At 51.3% G+C, this 19,375-nt stretch overlaps 1 protein-coding gene across 1 annotated transcript; it reads right to left on the bottom strand.

Annotated features, from left to right (window-relative positions):
- Positions 1-18,287: 18,287 nt before the first annotated feature.
- Positions 18,288-18,737, bottom strand: LOC149407761 (uncharacterized). Its single transcript, XM_089621829.1, has one exon. It carries the CDS (start codon positions 18,735-18,737, stop codon positions 18,288-18,290), a length of 450 nt encoding a protein of 149 aa, XP_089477955.1.
- Positions 18,738-19,375: the final 638 nt, after the last annotated feature.

The raw sequence follows: 19,375 nt of genomic DNA on the forward strand, positions 1-19,375 counted from the left end.
TGCGCCGCGCGCGCCGTGCGCCTCCACTTGATGGCATGCGCGATCCTAGTCCCACATGGACGAAAAAGGGACCTTCTAAGGCTCCCAAACACCTATAAATACCCTCTCCCCTTGAGGGGAAAAGCCATCCCAAAATATCCAATAATTATCTTCATCTCTTATCGACAAGCTCGATTTCTCTGCTTCTCTGGATGCCACATTTGGCCTGAAGCAGGTTCTCTTCCCTCTCCCTCGTTCTCAAAGGTCCCGAAGCACTCACGGGAACTTCCCGGACGTCGCTCCCTTTGACCGAACGTTCTCCGGTGCTCAAGCACGCCCCTAGGGTTCTCAACTAGAGCTACCCTTGCGCGTCTAACACGCTAGACGCGTACGCGATCTCCGAAGTTCTGAGACGCTGCCGAGGACTCCTCGCGCCCCGTTTCCTTCGTCGAGCACGCCTCTTCGCCAAGGCTCCGTGCCTCATACTGCGTCACACACGCTTGAACTACGTTCTGACCTGATCCCACGCACGGGTACGTAGGCAGCCGACAACCAAGGCACGGTCACCCATCCTCCTCACCCCCTACCTCTCCCGAGAGGCGGGTTGATCGGAGAGAACCCTAGCTCGAGACTATCGAGTTCACACTCTTGGCCCGGGTGCGATCACTTGGTCCGGCCTTGGATCGAACCGCCCGAGGTTTTAAATAGTTGTTCATTTTCGTGCGACAACATTTTGGCGCTAGAAGGAGGGGACTTCCCGACCTATTCAGCCCGAAATCCCTTCTATTCATCTTCTTCTTTTCTTCTGCGAACTCAACCTTCTCGAACTTGAGAAACGATGAGTAGCCAATCACCCGTACGTTCTGAGGGCGCAAACAACCCCGAAAACGTCGCTAAAACCAAGAAATACTTCTTACGCTCCCGAGCGCATGGTGACGAAGAGTCGCTCCACGAAGAGAGCTCGACCCGCTCACCATCTCCATCTCCTGATAGCAGGGACAACCGCATCACGGAGTTGGAGGAGAGTATCCGCCGACTGAAGGCGAGGAACGCAAGGAATCACCGCCAACTGGCTGCGAAGCAACCTATGCGTGACACGACGATCCCCAACGGGGATCCTGAGAACCTCAACGAGGAAAGCCGCGACCCTGATTATGAGGATACTGGTGACTCGGAGGATGTCGAGACTTCTCTCACGAAGGACGGGGGACTCCCCGCCGTGTTTGAAGCCGGTCCGTCGAATCCCTTACCCCGAACAGGCGATGCGCCGGTAGCTTCTCAAGAGGGGAATTCCCGACGTTCGGCCCTCGACCGACTAGGTCCGAGGGAGAATGTTGCGGAAAGTCAGGGCGCGCGGAGAGCGCACCGCCGCAAGCAGAGCCGGCGCCTCCGTACGGCCAGCCCTGATCTTAGGGACCACCTCACTGCTCAACGCATTGGGCGTGGCAATGATCTGAGAGAGCGACTAAGCTCTAGACCCAACATCCCGCTGGCAGCCCCAACTAACGGGAACCGCCGCGCAGGACAGGGGTCTAACGAGAGGCTGCACGTGACTCCTCCCGATCAAGGGGTTACTCCAACGACCGGTCTCGATGTGGTCACTATGATCCACAACCTTCGAAATGAGGTACGAGATCTCCGAGAATACGGAATAGGTGGAAGTGCCTACGGAGTCGTTGAGGAGAACTCATCGCCTTTCACTACTCAGATATTGGCTGAGGTTTGTACGGGGAATTTCAAGCTCCCGAACCTCGCTCCCTATGATGGGAAAGCAGATCCTGCTTACCACATCCAGCACTATGAAACCTGGATGACGATGCAGGGTGTTTCTCCTGGTGCCATGTGCCAAGCCTTTAGTTTGACCCTCGCCGGACCCGGCTTTGAGTGGTTCAAAAACTTAAGACCAGGAAGCATCCACTCGTTCAAAGACCTGAAGGACATGTTCCTGGCACGGTTCGCTACGTCTATGGTCCAAAAGAAGACCAAGATGTACCTGTGGTCAATCAGGCAAGAGAGTGGCGAGTCTCTTAGACGATACCTCGCCCGATTCACAGAAGAGTCAAACAAGGTCGACCGCTTTGACGACAGTGACGCGATTGCCGCTATCATAGAAGGCTTGCGCACGAGTGACTTCCTCAAGTCTGTCGTCGGCCGTGTCCCTTCCACCATGGCCGAGTTAATGACTCGAGCTAAGACCTTCATGGGAGTCGAAGACTATCTCGACGGCCGCAAGAGCACTAATCAAAGCTCTCGCCGTCGAGAAGAACCTATCCGCGAGCAGAACGAACCTCGTAAGAGGCGAAACAAGGGGAACCAGGTTTCTAGCAACCAACCCCCTGTACCTCAGAAACCGCGACTTGCGGAAAACTTCAAAGGGTACTCGTCGTTCATGCCGCTGAACACGGCGCCGGAAAGGATCTTGGCTCTGGCACGTGACAAGTTCACGCCCCCGGCTCCAATGAAGAAGGATCCCGCAACTCGCGATCGGTCCAGGTATTGTGAGTTCCATCGGGAATATGGTCATTTGACCTCGGAATGCTACAACCTCAAAAGGCAAATCGAGGCTCTGATCCAACGGGGCGAGCTGAAGGAGTTCGTGTTGCGCATGATTGGCGCTGCGGGCCCCACCGCGAACAGACAGCAGTCTGGTCAAGGAGGAGGAGCAGCCGCCTCTGCCAACCAAACCCCGGCTACTGCCAACGCCAACCCACAACTGCACGTGGTAACCACCATACTGGGAGGTCCACAAGATGGGGATTCAGCCCGTCAACGGAAGAAATTCCTTAGGGCCGTGTCTCAGGAAGACGCTGCTATGCACGTCAACTTCACATATGAAGAACCTCCGTCCGTGCCTCACGAGACGATGTATTTCACCAATGAAGAGGCCAAGCGAGTTGTGCATCCGCACAATGACGCGATTGTGCTCAAAGCCCAAGTGGCCAATAACTTGGTAAAAAGGGTTCTCATCGATAACGGCAGCGCTGCCGACATAATTTTCAAGTCCACCCTAGAGCGCATGAAGCTCGGGGGGCTGCGCCCGACTCCGACCCAAACGCCATTGTTTGGGTTCACTGGGGAAAAGGTTATGACCGAGGGCATCATCGACCTGCCGGTCACCTTTGGGACCCCTGGAGGAATCGAAGCCGTTCACATGGTCCCATTCCTAGTGGTCGATCAAGAGTCGCCCTACAACTTAATCATCGGGCGACCCACGTTGAACCGGCTAAGGGCAATCACTTCCACGTATCACCTACTGGTGAAGTTCCCCACCGAAGGGGGAATTGGCATCATGGCTGGAGACCAATCCCAAGCCAGAATATGCTACGTGCAAGGAGTTGATGGCAAGTCCGCGGGAAAAGCGGTCAACACAATCTTCCAACTGGAAGACGATTACCCATGCAACCTAAGGGATGCAAGGAAGTTCGGAGAACTTGACCCCCGTGATGAAATCGAAAGACTTAAAGTGGAAACCTCTGATGATCTTGTGCCAATCGTCCTGGACGAGTCAAAGCCTGATCAAGTTGTAAAAATCGGCACCCGACTTCCACTCGCCATCAAAACTCAGCTTACCGCCTTCCTTAGGGAGTTCAAGGATGTTTTTGCATGGACTCATGCGGACATGCCCGGAATCGATCCCGAGGTAATAGTGCACCGACTGAACGATGACCCAAAGGTCGCCGAAAAAGTGCAGGCTAGACGAACGTTCAACCCAGAACGATACCTGGCCATAAATGAAGAGGTCGAGAAACTCATCACCGCAAACTTCATTCGAGAGGCTAAGTACCCCAAGTGGGTCGCCAACGTGGTAATGGTAAAAAAGCCCAACGGGAAGTGGCGAATTTGCATAGATTACAAAGATCTTAACAAAGCCTGCCCTAAGGATTGCTTTCCACTCCCGCGCATCGAACAACTGGTGGACGCCACTGCCGGCCATGAACTCCTAAGCTTCATGGACGCCTATTCAGGCTACAACCAAATTCGAATGCACGAGCCCGATCAAATTAAGACGACCTTTGTCACTGATCGAGGTCTCTACTGTTACAAGGTCATGCCTTTCGGCCTTAAGAACGCGGGAGCAACATACCAACGCTTGGTAAATCGGATCTTCGCCGATCAAATCGGCAAGACGATGGAAGTGTACGTGGACGACATGCTCGTTAAGGGCCTGCTGACAACTAATCACGTACGCGACCTTAGGGAGATGTTCACAATCCTCCGCCGATATAAAATGAAGCTCAACCCCAACAAATGCGTATTCGGGGTTGAATCCGGAAAGTTCCTCGGTTATATCGTCAGCCGACGAGGCATAGAAGCGAACCCGGAAAAAATCAAGGCACTCCTTGAAATGAAGTCGCCAAGACGAGTCAAAGAAGTGCAAAGCCTGACCGGTCGGATTGCCACTCTGACACGCTTCGTGTCTAAAGCCACCGACAAGTGTCAACCGTTCTTCAAAGCTCTTAAGAAGACGGACGGCTTTGAGTGGACGGACGAATGCGAAAGTGCCTTCCAAGAAATGAAGGCTTACTTTGGGTCCCCACCATTCCTCTCTAAACCGAAAGAGGGCGAGACGCTGTACGTGTATCTCGCCGTCTCTGAAAGAGCAGTAAGCGCCGTCCTTGTCCGCGAGGAGAACAAGGTCCAATGGCCAATCTACTACGTAAGCAAAGCCTTACTCGACGCGGAAACACGCTATACCGAGATTGAGAAACTTTCTCTGGCTCTCGTAACGGCAGCTAAGAAGCTACGACCGTACTTCCAAGCTCACCCAATTGCGGTGCGAACTGAGCATCCAATCGGTAAAGCTCTTCAAAAGGGAACGTCGACTCGCATGGCGATCTGGTCCCAAGAATTGAGCGAGTACGGGATTGAGTTCCACCCAAGAACGGCTATAAAGGGGCAGGCCTTAGCCGACTTCGTGGCAGAATTCTCCTACGCTCCCGATATGGGAAGAGCGGAAACTGACTTAAACGATAACGAGCTAACTCGGAAAAGGAAGGTAGACCCAACGGGTCCCATCTGGGAGTTATACGTAGACGGTGCATCTAATGCTCGGGGGGCTGGCGCCGGAATAATCCTGATTAACCCCGATGGGGAAAAGCTGCGATATGCCCTCCACTACGGCTTCCAAGCCTCCAACAATGAAGCTGAATACGAAGCGCTCATTGTAGGGATAGAGCTAGCACAGAAGCTCGGCTCCCATAACCTGCGAATACACTGCGACTCGCAGTTGATCGTAAACCAGGTTAAGGGAGATTACATCGCCAAGGAGCCCAACATGGTCGCGTACCTGGCTAAGACGAATTCCAAACTCGATGCCTTCTCTTGGTTCGAGATTCACCAAATCCCAAGAGAACAAAATTCGGAGGCTGACGCGCTTGCTCGCCTCGGATCTGGCATCGACGAAGACGGATTGGGGACCGTGCCCATTGAATCTCTCCCACGACCATCCGTCTCCCGAGACGAAGTCGGGACCATAGAAGTGGCATCTCAGCCCACTTGGATGGACTCAATTGTCGAGTTTTTGCGAAGAGGGGAACTCCCCGAAGACCGCAAGGAAGCCGATAAACTGAAGGCCTTAGCATCCAAATACACGCTCCGTGAGGGCACGCTCTATAAGCGCGGTTACTCGACACCGCTGCTCCGATGCCTCGATAGCGTTGAGTCGACCAAGGTCCTCCGCGAAATCCATGAGGGCATCTGCGGAAACCACGCCGCTGGAACTTCCCTTGCGCTCAAAGCGCTTAAGCAAGGCTATTTATGGCCCTCCATGAAGCGAGATGCTTGCGAATAGGCAAGGCGTTGCGATAAATGCCAGCGCTTCGCGGAAATTCCGCGACAGCCCCCGACCCCGTTAAGCAGCATCGTTGTCCCACGTCCCTTTGCTAAGTGGGGCGTGGACATCATTGGCAAGCTCCCTAGAGCGCCAAGGCAATACGAGTACGCCATTATCGCCATCGACTACTTCACTAAGTGGGTAGAGGCCGAGCCGCTTGCCAGAATAACTGAAGCAAACACGACGAACTTCATCTGGAAGAACATCATATGCAGGCACGGTATCCCCGCCTCAATTGTGACCGACAACGGGGCACAATTTGACAACGCGCGAGTAAGAGATATCTGCGATCAACTGAAAATCAGCAAGACCTTCTCCTCGCCGCGACATCCTCAGGCCAACGGCCAAGTCGAGGCAGTCAACAAGACTATCAAGAGTAACCTGAAAAAAGAAGCTCGAAGACAAGAAAGGCGCCTGGGCCGATGAATTACCATTCGTCCTATGGGCGTATAGGACAACCGCGCGAAACGCCACCGGCGAGACGCCATTCTCCCTTGCATATGGGGTCGAGGCCGTGGTTCCAATTGAAACCGAGATACCCACGTTCCGAGTCGACACGTTCGACGAAGCGGAAAACAACGAGGCCATGCGCCTTGAGTTGGACCTGATCGACAAAAAGAGGGCGGAAGCATTCCGACGCCTCGCCGCACAGAAGCGCAAGGTCGAAAGATACTACAACTCCAAAATCAAAAGGCGAACCTTTGCCGTCGGAAGCCTCGTCCTCAGACGGGTATTCCAAAACACACAAGTCCAAGGCGCCGGCGTCCTAGGCCCAAACTGGGAAGGCCCTTACAGAGTCCGCAAAGTCATTCACGACGGGACATATTACATCGAGCACACGGACGGGACTCCGATTCGCCACCCGTGGAACGCGGAGCACTTGAGGCAGTACTATCAGTAGCTAGCGTCCCCCGCTTTTTTATCGCTTTTATTTCCATTTTCAATAAGGCCTACGAGCCAATGTTTTAGGATTTAAATTTTCTCGCAAGTTTTTTTCGCAAAAGTAATAAAACTCAAGTTTTCCATTTCAATTTCGTTTTATGCAAGTTTTCTGGTTATCAACAATTAACTTATAACCCAAAAAACTTGGGGGGGCTAGCTATGGTAAGGAAACTCTCAAAAGAACATGCTCCACCAAAAAAAAATCGTAAGTCGCGTAAAGGCGCAACCCGTAAGACGCCTACATGGCGTAACCTAAGACGCCTACATGGCGCACGTAAGTCGCGTAAAGGCGCAGCCCGTAAGACGCCTACATGGCGCAACCTAAGACGCCTACATGGCGCACGTAAGTCGCGTAAAGGCGCAGCCCGTAAGACGCCTACATGGCGCAACCCAAGACGCCTACATGGCGCACGTAAGTCGCGTAAAGGCGCAGCCCGTAAGACGCCTACATGGCGCAACCTAAGACGCCTACATGGCGCACGTAAGTCGCGTAAAGGCGCAACCTGTAAGACGCCTACATGGCGCAACCTAAGACGCCTACATGGCGCACGTAAGTCGCGTACAGGCGCAACCCGTAAGACGCCTACATGGCGCAACCTAAGACGCCTACATGGCGCACGTAAGTCGCGTAAAGGCGCAACCCGTAAGACGCCTACATGGCGCAACCTAAGACGCCTACATGGCGCACGTAAGTCGCGTAAAGGCGCAACCCGTAAGACGCCTACATGGCGCAACCTTAGACGCCTACATGGCGCACGTAAGTCGCGTAAAGGCGCAACCCGTAAGACGCCTACATGGCGCAACCTAAGACGCCTACATGGCGCACGTAAGTCGCGTAAAGGCGCAGCCCGTAAGACGCCTACATGGCGCAACCTAAGACACCTACATGGCGCACGTAAGACGCGTAAAGGCGCAACCCGTAAGACGCCTACATGGCGCAACCTAAGACGCCTACATGGCGCACGTAAGTCGCGTAAAGGCGCAGCCCGTAAGACGCCTACATGGCGCAACCTAAGACGCCTACATGGCACACGTAAGTCGCTTACATGGCGCAACCCAAGATGCCTACATGGCGCGATTTGAGACGCCCACGTGGCACAATCCGGCACACGTAACACACCTACGTAGCATGGCTGACTCGCAGTTGAAAATACTTAAGAACGCAAACCATCCAAGTGACTGGCGTGTTTGAAAAAGTATCCTGCCGAGATAAAAGGATGGACAAAATCATCGACACAAACAAGTGACCGTCCATGCATGCCATAGAAGACAAATGTGCGAAAACACTCATAAAAATAAATGAATAACTCCTCATAAAAGAAAGGGGCAACTGCCTCAAAACCAAGAAAGCATGCGCTAAGACAAGTGCGCTAAAGGGAAATATCCTAGTAAGCAAGCGCTAAGACAAGTGCGCCGAACGGAAAAACCTAAAAAGCACGCGCTAAAACATTTGCGCAGGAAAAATAAAGAAAGAAAACGGTCACTCGGCGGGATCGTCACCCCCAGGGTCGGCCCCGTCGAGTGGTGGGAAAAGCGAGTCGAAGAAGTCGAAGGTGACCCCCCGAGAAACATTCTCGGCAGCTGTGGCGTCCCGACACTCCACCGCCGCTGCGTGCCTTGCCTCCTCGACTCCGACATCAAAGTCGTCCTGAAGGTCGGACGCAAGCTGCTCCGCCGCGGCTTTCTCCTCGGTGACCCGAACCACCTCCTCCGCCAAGGAATCGTGCTTACGCTCCGCACGAACACGGGCAGCCTCACTCGATGTAAGATGGCCCTGAAGAATGCCAACTTCTTCCGTGCGCGATTCCAACTGACGTCGAAGGTCCCGCGCTTCGCTCCGGAAGACCTCCGTCGATCGAGTCGCCACTTCAAGGGCTTGACGTTCCGTCGTTAACTCCTCAGCCATCTTCGCCACCGCTGCCTGAGCACGGTCGCACTTGCCGCGGGTAACTCCCAATTCCACGCGAGCCTCCTGAAGCTGCTTGCGGAGACTCGCAAACTCCGCCTTTGAGTGAGAACCTCGCTCGGCGTGGGCCAGCTGAGACTTCGCTTGAGCAAGCTCCTCCTGGGCGCGACTCATCCGCCTGATGAGGTCGTGAAGGATCTTCTCGCCCCGGGTCGCTCGAGCAAGCACCTGAGAAGGCAAAAAGACAGTTTAGCAAAAGACAGATTCATCGCAAACGAGGCAAGGGAAACTCACTCTCTGTGCATCGGAAACGCCGTGACGAAAGAACTCCACGTCACTGCTGGCCACAACGCTCTTCCACATCTTCATCGAAGATTGAGCAAGGCCCAGGGAACATTCCCCCCTAACCTCCGCGGCCTCCACGTCGACCAATGAATTCACGCGCTTAGAGTCCGAAGACGTGTCTGGCAAAGCCGAGGAGGAAGGTCGCTTCAAAGAAGCGCGAGGACCGTTCTCCGCCCGATGATCGGTATCGAGCCTCTCCCGTCCATCCCGCGCAGCAATCCGACGACGAACCGCCGCCAACGACTTCGGGTCCCGGGAAGCCTTCGCTAGACGAGCCCGAGCCCTCGCCCTAGCCGAAGAGACTGCAAAAGTGACAAAGTCAAAACCCTAAGCTAAAAACAAAAGCAAGAAGCACGAAACGTCAACATACCTTGAGGATCGCCGCTCGAGAGAGATGACGCGGCACTTGGGGTACCCTCGGTCCGCTGAGGAAACGGCGGGAACCACCCAGTGGAAGCCATCAGCTCAGGAGAACGAAATCGTTCAACGGCTTTCCGAGCCTCCGACATTCCCCGGATCTCCTTCACAAAGTCGAGATCGTCGGCCCCCTCGTTAGCGGGAAACTCGGACAAGGGGCCGAACCGGAGCGGGGCGTCACCAAAAGCCTCCGCCGAGACCCACACCCACGGTCGTCGATTGTACTTCTCTGAATCAATGATCAGCTTAGTATTCCGTCGATCGCGGGCCACAAAGAAACTGGGTTGCCCGGGCGCAGGGAAGACCGCGATGAGATTGCGAAAATCACTCACGGTCATTACCCGCTCGGTCTGGCAATGCCATTCCATATGGCACATCGCCACTATGCGGTAGAATGCCGGGCTCATCTGACATGCGTGCACCCCCAGACGGGCGAGAAGCTGCTGAATGATGGGTTGAAACGGCAGCCGCAGCCCGCAGTTAAGACTCGCAACTGAAACTGCGGCAAAACCACGACGAGGCCGGAAAGGACGGTCGTCCTTTAAAGGACGGAGAAGCGCCACGGACGACGGAATGGCAAAAGCCTCCCGGAGACCGACGAATGTCCGGTAGGTAAGCGTGCTCGAAGCATCGACCCCCGAACAATCGAAGTCCTCGGGAGCAGCAAGGCCCTCCTCGGGATACCACTCCGTCCTAGCAAGCGACCTCGCCGATACCAACGCCTCCGCGTCAGGGGTCTCGGGCTGAGAATCCCCTGGCTCCACGGAAGGGTCCCTGCCCTCCGACACGACCGCGGCAGCTGCCAACGGTACCTCGGGACACTCCGATGCGAGGCCTTCGGCCCCCGGACATGTCTCTGACTCACCTCCGGGATCTTCAGACTCGGGACCAAAGTCGTCCACGCAGTCTATCTCGTCGAGAACCGACTCTAACGGAGTCACCGCATCCGCGTCCGTAACATCTCCCGGCACGCCTTGAAAGCCCAAGTCGGGCTGCGGCACGTCGAGGCGAACTTTGTCACGGACCCCCCCGCCAACTAAGTTGATCACGAGGCGAGGGGCAGGCTCCCCGGACGCGGGACGATCAAACTCCCCGCCTGTACCGCGCCCAGTTGGCGCGCACTCTTCGAGAGGCTGAGCAGCGGGCACGGTCGCACCCAGCTCGCCTTCCTCCAACCACTGCTCTACTCCGCTTGGATTTTCTTCCACGTGCAGAGGAACTTCCCTTAATCCCGCGAAGAGATCGTCCTCTGCGTGTTCAGAACCCTGAAACAAGAGAGAGAAATCAATCTCGGGACTCTCAGCTGAGAAAAGGGGAGGGACACCCATAATGCAAGCGTAAAAGAAGAAAACAAGCGTAAGAAAAGAGAAAAAATAAAGTGAGGAATAAAGGGAAGGGGAGAGGTCTATTTATAGACTTCTAGGGAGGTATGAGTCGAAATCCTACTCCCACAAGGAGCAAAATCGGAGTAGGAACTCCAAAAAGTCGGAGTTCTCCCGCGCGAAGCGAACCAGCCCCGCGCACGGGGCGCGCCGCGCGCCGAGCCCGCGCGCCGCGCGGGTCATGCAGCACAGACCGCGCGCCGCGCCGTCCAGGGCGCGCGCCGCGCGGCCACCCCCTAAAAAAAAAAAAAAAAGAAGAAAGAAAAAATAGAAGAGGAAAAAACTTTCCTCGGGGCCACAAGGCACGGGAAACATTTTCCTCAAACACCCAACTAGAAGAACAAAAAGTTCATCGCTGGGACGCCTCCCGAACGACGAACTTGGGGGGCTAATGTTGTCGGTCGTTTTCGGAAAACCCGAGAGAGGCCAAGAAGGCACGTCGGTCAAAGGGCCGATGGTCAGGCCGGAGGTCCTGAAGAGCGGCAAATCTTCAAGCCCTCGCACAAACTCCTGACTCCTCGAGTCGAGCCTTGAGTCAATCTCCTCGAGTCGAGCTTCGCTCCTTGAGTCGAGCCTTGAATGGTTCCTCGAGTCGAGCCTTTAATTGTTCCTCGGGTCGAGCCTCGAGTCATTTTCGAGTCAAGCCTCGAGTCATCCTCGAGTCACTCCTCGAATCAAGTCGCTAGTCGCTCTCGCCGGGCCGAGCCTTGCTCCTCGAATCGAGTCACTCTCATCAAGTAGAAAGCTTCATATTTCACGTGAGAAGAATGACATTCGAAGGCCCGCCAGAACCCGGCCAAGACGAGCCGTCCATCACGCACACAGCGCGCTACGCCGGCCGGCCGTGCAGCAGACGGCACGCCGCGCCATACAGGCGCGCGCCGCGCGCTCCATGCGCCGCGCGACCTGCGCCGCGCCTGGTGACCCTCGCGCCGCGCCCGGTGACACGCGCGCCGCGCCCCTTGCGCCGCGCGCCGCGCGCCGCGCGTTGTGCGCCGCTCTTTGTGCGCCGCGCGCGCCGTGCGCCTCCACTTGATGGCATGCGCGATCCTAGTCCCACATGGACGAAAAGGGACCTTCTAAGGCTCCCAAACACCTATAAATACCCTCTCCCCTTGAGGGGAAAAGCCATCCCAAAATATCCAATAATTCTCTTCATCTCTTATCGACACGCTCGATTTCTCTGCTTCTCTGGATGCCACATTTGGCCTGAAGCAGGTTCTCTTCCCTCTCCCTCGTTCTCAAAGGTCCCGAAGCACTCACGGGAACTTCCCGGACGTCGCTCCCTTTGACCGAACGTTCTCCGGTGCTCAAGCACGCCCCTAGGGTTCTCAGCTAGAGCTACCCTTGCGCGTCTAACACGCTAGACGCGTACGCGATCTCCGAAGTTCTGAGACGCTGCCGAGGACTCCTCGCGCCCCGTTTCCTTCGTCGAGCACGCCTCTTCGCCAAGGCTCCGCGCCTCATACTGCGTCACACACGCTTGAACTACGTTCTGACCTGATCCCACGCACGGGTACGTAGGCAGCCGACAACCAAGGCACGGTCACCCATCCTCCTCACCCCCTACCTCTCCCGAGAGGCGGGTTGATCGGAGAGAACCCTAGCTCGAGACTATCGAGTTCACACTCTTGGCCCGGGTGCGATCACTTGGTCCGGCCTTGGATCGAACCGCCCGAGGTTTTAAATAGTTGTTCATTTTCGTGCGACAACAGATGTCGCACACAATGTATAAACAATGTGTCCGACAACCTTCTTAACACAGACAATGGATAATCAACAAGAAGTGTGATAAAGAAAAGTCAGCCAATATGGTTAACCAGTTCGGTGCAATGTCACCTACGTCTGGGGGCTCACAGCCAGTGTAAAGGAATTAACTATCACGTAGTCAATAGTACAAGTAAGGTCTTATATGATTACAACAACAAATCAAAGCCATAGAAACTATTACCATGAGTGAGTCCCAAGTGCAAGGACTCCCCCTGAATTTGAGACCCTTCTCAATTCTACTCTTCAAGCAAACCCCAATGTTTGGAAGACTTCAGTCTTCAAGGGTCGTGAATCTTCAATCACGTAAGCACAGAACCCAAATCACTGAAACACTCAATCTTCTTGAATAGTATTTGATGAATAACATTGCTCAAAACAATCCAACTAGTTTCCCAATCCGCCAATCTTGCACGTCTAGGAACCCTAATTGTTTTGTCAAAAGCGTCAAGGCTGCTAAGGGTGGACCACTCGGCTTTTATAGCAACCATACAACTCTGGATGTGAATCTAGGGTTTCCTTACCCATACTCGCAATAATATCACTCAATAAAGTCACCAACGAGGCAATCTGGGAAAACCGGAAACTTGCCAAAATAACAGTCTGCGCACAAGAAGAAGGATGTCTTAACAGAAGCTGGAACATGATGACCGACATCTTTTCCCACAGCTTGCGGTAGAAAATAAAACCAACTTGTATCGTAACAACATATGTTATAGGCAAGAGGTGTAACAGATAAATATTTCCACCCAATATGAAAAACGTAGAAATTCATTACTGACCATATATACCATAGGATTCAAAACAGCCCTCAAAAAGCAATTAAAAGATTCTACTAAAGTCGCGTATTTCATTATACTGGCTTATAAGAAGAGAAAAAAGAGTAAATTACCTAATGAGCTCAAGAACTAGATAACGAGAAAGGTTTTATCCAAAAAAACCGATAAAGAGAAAAGGTATGTCACAGTTGCAAAGTATAGACAAGTATAATTATAATCATAATAGCAATAATAATAATAAAACAAAAATCTTTACCCTGAATTGATGCTGTGAACTTCAACATTGACATGCCCCACAATATCCTTAAGGGGAATGAAACTTGAAGTGTAAGCAATAGCTTCAAAGTCTGATCTTGTTGACCTGTAAAATTAGTACAACAATATCTCACGAAAATACACAGACTCCGAGTACAAGAACTCTGAGTACAGAGATGATTTAGGTAAGACTTTCTCTTTATACAGACGAATCTAATACAAGAGAGCAATGTTTTCTAGAGGTTCTAAGTATCAATCAATCAGTGATCTCCCTCCTAAAGTCCTCTGCGAGCTCCTATGTATACTTGTCTGGTGTAGCTTCGTGGTTGTGGGTTTTGACGGTTATTCTGGGGAACGTGGGGTGATCAATCCCACGTTCTAGACGGTTTTTTAGGTAACTGTCAATTCCCTCTCGTTGAGGTGGACGGTTACACGATTTCTGAACCGTCAAGGTGCGCGTTTAAGCATTTGAAACATGTTTTCTTTTGGTTTGACTAGTCTTTGACCCACGATCTTCTCTTCTCTCCGAAGTTCTGATCGGTAGGTTTCGTTCTTAACTTATGAATGGGTCGTTCCTTTTGAGTGCTAGGTTTTGCATTTTGCTCGGGGTTCCGAGTACCCTACTCGGTGTCTGACTATTTTATCCCGTAACAGCAGCCCTCCAGTTTCTTAGTATTTTCAGCAAAAATGGTAAGGAACTATTTCGGTTTAACAGATTGCCGCATTCATCTTTGATTGTTCGTCTCGGAATGACCCGAGTAACGTTCTACATTTTTATCTTTTTGTAGGGTATCGCACGACGTCGTTTACCTTTGGTGATATTGAATCATCGCGTCGCTTCGCTTTGACGGTCAGATCTGCTTGGCTTCTTGGACAAGCTTAATCCAAGCCGTTCGTGTGGTCTTTATATAAGGCTTCTCCTAAGTTTTTGGATTCATTCCACGTTTTCTTCTAAATTTTACTCTCGGAGCGTTCTCGGCTTGATCTGCCTATTCAGACTGTGCTCTCAGCTCTCTCGTTTTTTGCTCGGATCTTCCGATCTTCAAACTCGCGGGTAAGGCTTCTTCATCATTAATCCGATACATTTCTTTTTTTTTTAGACTGTTATTCGGTGATCTGTATTTTCCTTTACTTCTCGTACTCGGACCCTTCGGACTTCAGGGATCATAGTTTTTGACTTCCTTAGGGACATGGAAGGACTTGCGCGTCCTGACCTAAGTTTTGACCCTCGCGTCGTTGGACGATCGGAGCCTGATCCCGATAGTGTTATCTTGTCGGATGGGTCCACGTTTCCTTTCCTCAGGAGTCGCGTTTGGTATCATGTCCCAGAGATCGGATGGGACCGCCCCGTAATGGCTTTTGATGAATCATGTGTGTATCCCAGTCCTGAGTCCGAGGGGGTTGATAACGAGGAAAAGGTTTTTGATTCGTCTTCCCTGTCGTGTAGGGAGACCATGGTTCTGGAGATATCGTCTTCGTCTGCTTCTTCGAGGGGAAGCGAGTCGGAGTCCCGAGAGACGATGAGTCCTTCCCTTTCGCGCGAGTATTCCCACGATGCTCCAGGCCCGAGCGGGAGGACTTTTGTGGTTGATCTCCCGGAGGAAGAGGATGAAGCCTTGGTTTTTGAACGGAAAGAGGGCCAGTTTACGGCCAAGGTTTGGACTTCTCGGGTTACCGAAAAATATATACAAGAACTGAGGGAGGAATTTGAGATAGCAGAAGGAATTATCATCTCGGGGACTTTAGAAAATGAGAGGGCCGATCAGCCTCCTGCCGGGAAGATAACGTTCAACAAGGCGATCTTGAATGTGATCGGAGGATTACCGATGCATCCTCTTATTTCTCAGTTCATTTCTGACCTGGGTTGTTCTCCTACTCAGCTCGTCCCCAATGTGTATAAGATTTTTGTTGGGATGGCTGTGCTATGGGCGAAAGTTTACGATCGGCCCGTCACTTTACAAGATTTTTCGCAATATTATCCGTTTAAGTCGGCTCCCGGCCAACATGGTTATTATTATGCTCGGGCCCATGATGACCAATCTAGGGTGGTTACTCGTCTTCCTTCCAGCCAGAAAAATTGGAAGGATTACTTCTTTTGGGTTGAAGGGAATGCCTCTTACGAAAGGTGCCCCAGAATAGCTTCGTTCTCGGAACTGGGTGTGACTCTGGTTCAACATTCTTATTTGATAAACTGGACCAGATTTGTTGTTCTGGTTTCCTCATATATTTTATGTTTGGTTCCAGGGTCCCTTCCACTATATCCCGAGGACGAGCGACCACTCCACTCGGAGATCTTTGACATTTCGGAGGCTGATCGGTCGACGTTTGTGTTGTCGGACCCAGACTTACTCGATCAATACTATTATTATCCCTACTCGAGTGAGCATTCAATTCGTCTTTTATCAAATCGCATATGTTCCAATCTTTTCTCGTTCTTACTTTTTGTTTCTTAGTAGAGATTGCACAGATGGCGAAGAAGAGACCCGCTCCCGAACAGGTTCCTCCTAACCCGAAACGTACTAAGGCTTCCAAGACTTCGGCTGCTAGTAAGCGGGCGACCACGTCTGCTTCAAAAGTTTCGGAACTTCCGAGTTCTTCTCCGGTGAAAAGCCTGATCGAACCTTCTTCTGCATCCGACCACCTGAATTCGATCGTTACCTTCCTTCGTGAGCATCTTCTTGCCGAGAAGGTCCAAACGGTTCTCGGGTCTGAGCCTTTAGAGAGGCTTAACCAGGTCACCGACTCCGCGGTTTCGGTACTTTTTTACTCACCTAGTCGGTATCTCTTATTTTTCCTTGACAAATTTTGTAACTGACATTTTGATGACCACATGTTTTCGTTGGTGTGGTCGGCCTTGTCGGACTACTAGGCTCCGAGCTCACATCTTTGAGACAACAGAACGATCGTTTTCTCAAGGAGAGGGATGCGGCCAGGGACGAAACAGTGAAGACCCGATCGGAGCTCACGGAGCGCACGCGAAAATTCCAAGCAGATCTTGAGGCTGCTCGTTTAGCAGCGGTGGAAGAGTACAAGGCTTCCGAGGATTATCGCAACATGCGCGATGACCTTTATACCGCCGGGATAAACGATGCCGTTCGGATCCTCGGCCCGAAGAATCCTACTCTGGATACTACGGATCTCGATGAGGATTCGGAATCAAGAGCTAGTGATGACGTGGATGGAGGAGGCGACCAGGAGTAGAATTTTATTTTCTTTTGCGTTCTAATTTCTGTTAACCCGCTCGGGTTTTGAACAATCGATCCGTGGTCGGATCTTTTATTATGTAATTTTTGTTAACCCGCTCGGGTCTTGAACAATTGATCCGTGGTCGGATCTATAATCCATGTTAATTTATCTATGTTTCTGACTTTGGCGAAAAAGAATAAAAAGTATTTATGAACTTAGGCAAAATAAAGTATAACTAAGTATATTTCCTTTAAGTTTTCTAAACAACTGTTTGCTAATTATTCTGCCGCCTAGTTTATTTAGCCATAATTTATAGAAACCATGCGATTTAACACCGAGTAGAGAAACGAAAGATAAATAACTTCTGGAAATCACAAGTACGTGCGACCAAGCCGCTTTTTGAAATTGCAAACACAATACATGCGACCAAGCCGCTTTTTGAAATTGCAAACACAATACATGCGACCAAGCCGCTTTTTGAATGTTTAAAAATTAAAAAACTTAAACGTAAAATCGGCGAAGGTGCTCGGCATTCCAAGGGTTTTTCTCCATATCACCGTTCAACTGTTGTAGTCGGTATGCCCCGTTTCCGAAGTCTTCTCGGATGATGTAGGGTCCCTCCCAGTTTGCGTTGAAGGCTCCTTCCTGGTGGATTTTGGTGTGGAGAAAAACTCTTCTGAGGACTTTGTCACAGAGTTTAAAAAATCTTGGTCGGACTTTCCTGTTGAAATACCGAGTAACTTTTTGTTGGATAGTGAGATTTCTTAATCTGGCTTTTTCTCTTTTTTCTTCTAGCAAGTCTAGGCTAATTTTTAGAATGTCGTTGTTTACCTCTGTCGAGTAGTTTTCTCTTCTCACTATTGGTATCACGACGTCGGTCGGGATGGCCGCGTCAGAACCGTATGCGAGGGAGAAAGGCGTTTCGCCAGTTGCGGAGTGCTCGGTGGTTATGTATGACCAGAGGACTTCTTGGAGCATATCCACCAACTCTGACTTCTGGTCGCCTAACTTCGTTTTTAGGCCGTGTTTTATTGTTTTGTTGACGGCCTCCACCAATCCGTTGGACTGTGGTCTTACTGGAGTAGAAAAAACCTTGTTAATGCCATATTTTTCACAAAAACTTTTGAAGGAATCGCAGTCAAACTGAGTTCCGTGGTCGGATACAATTTTGACTGGCATTCCAAAACGAGTGATAATATTTTTCCATACAAATTTCTCAATTGCATGAGCTGTTATTTTATTTAAGGGCTCGGCTTCAACCCATTATGAAAAATAGTCGATGGGATTGCGTACCTGCATCCACCTCGGCATGTTGGCAAAGCTCCGATCAAATCTATTCCCCATTCTGCGAATGGGATCGGGCATGAGAGGGAGATGAGTGGATTAGGAGGAAGCCTCGGGATGTTAGAGAACTTCTGGCATTTGATGCATTTTTGTGTCATGTACCGAGCGTCGGCCTTTAGTGTTGGCCAGTAGAGTCCTTGCCGGATGATTTTTTATGCCAGTGCTTCGCATCCGATGTGACTTCCGCATATCCCTTCATGGATTTCTTTGAGAGTGTACTCAGCTTCGTCTTTGTCTAGACATTTGAGGAGAGCCTGAGAAAATCCTCTTTTGTAGAGATTTTGGCCTTCTAGGAAATACCGAGCAGCTCTGAATTTCAAGTTCCTAGCCTCATTTTTATCTTCGGGCAGAGTACCGTGCTGCAAGTACTCCATGATCGGAGATTGCCATGACTTTCGTTGGTCGACCTGAAGCACATGGAGAGTTTGCTCAATGCTAGGTTGCCCAATCTTGATGACTGGGATTGACTCTGAGTCGGATCCTTGGGTGGCAAGCTTCGCTAATGCATCGGCCTCTTCGTTCATGGCTCTGGGGACTTGGGTGATTTCGCAAAGTTCGAATTTGCTTGCCAGATTTGTGGCTTTCTTGGCATATAGCGACATCTTTTCGCCTTTTGCTTGAAATTCAAATTTCATTTGATTAACAATTAACTGAGAATCCGAATATACTTTGAGCTTTTTGATTTCTAAATCTTTTGCTATTTGTAGCCCATGTATCATAGCTTCGTACTCAGCTTCATTTTTTGAAGCATTGAAATCGAATTTTAAAGAGAATTTTACCTTGTCTCCTTCTGGGCTGGATAGCACAATCCGGACCCCGGACCCCTTTTCGTTGGCCGCTCCGTCCACGTACATGTCCCAAATTGGGAAATCAACTGGTCTGTATGTGAATTCTGCAATGAAGTCAGCTACTGCCTGTCCTTTGATTGCTGGTCGGGGGCTGAAGCGTATATCATATTGCGTCAGCTCGATCGACCATTTCATTAGCCTTCCAGACACATCAGGTTTTTGCAGCACCTGGCGTAGCGGGAAATTGGTAAGGACTGTAATCGGATGTGCGAGGAAATAGTGTTTCAGCTTCCGAGAGGCGGTGATGAGGGCGAAGGCTAGCTTTTCGATTTCCGGGTATCTTCCTTTCGCCTCGTTGAGACGTTGCGAAGTGTAATAAACCGGGATCTGGTGCTTTCCCTCATCCTTGACTAGCGCTGAACTCACTGCATGCTCCGATACGGCTAAGTAAA

Source organism: Urtica dioica, chromosome 1, assembly GCF_054948205.1.
Source record: "Urtica dioica subsp. dioica isolate 48M chromosome 1, U.dioica_male_clone48M_v1_H2, whole genome shotgun sequence".
NCBI lineage: Eukaryota > Viridiplantae > Streptophyta > Magnoliopsida > Rosales > Urticaceae > Urtica > Urtica dioica.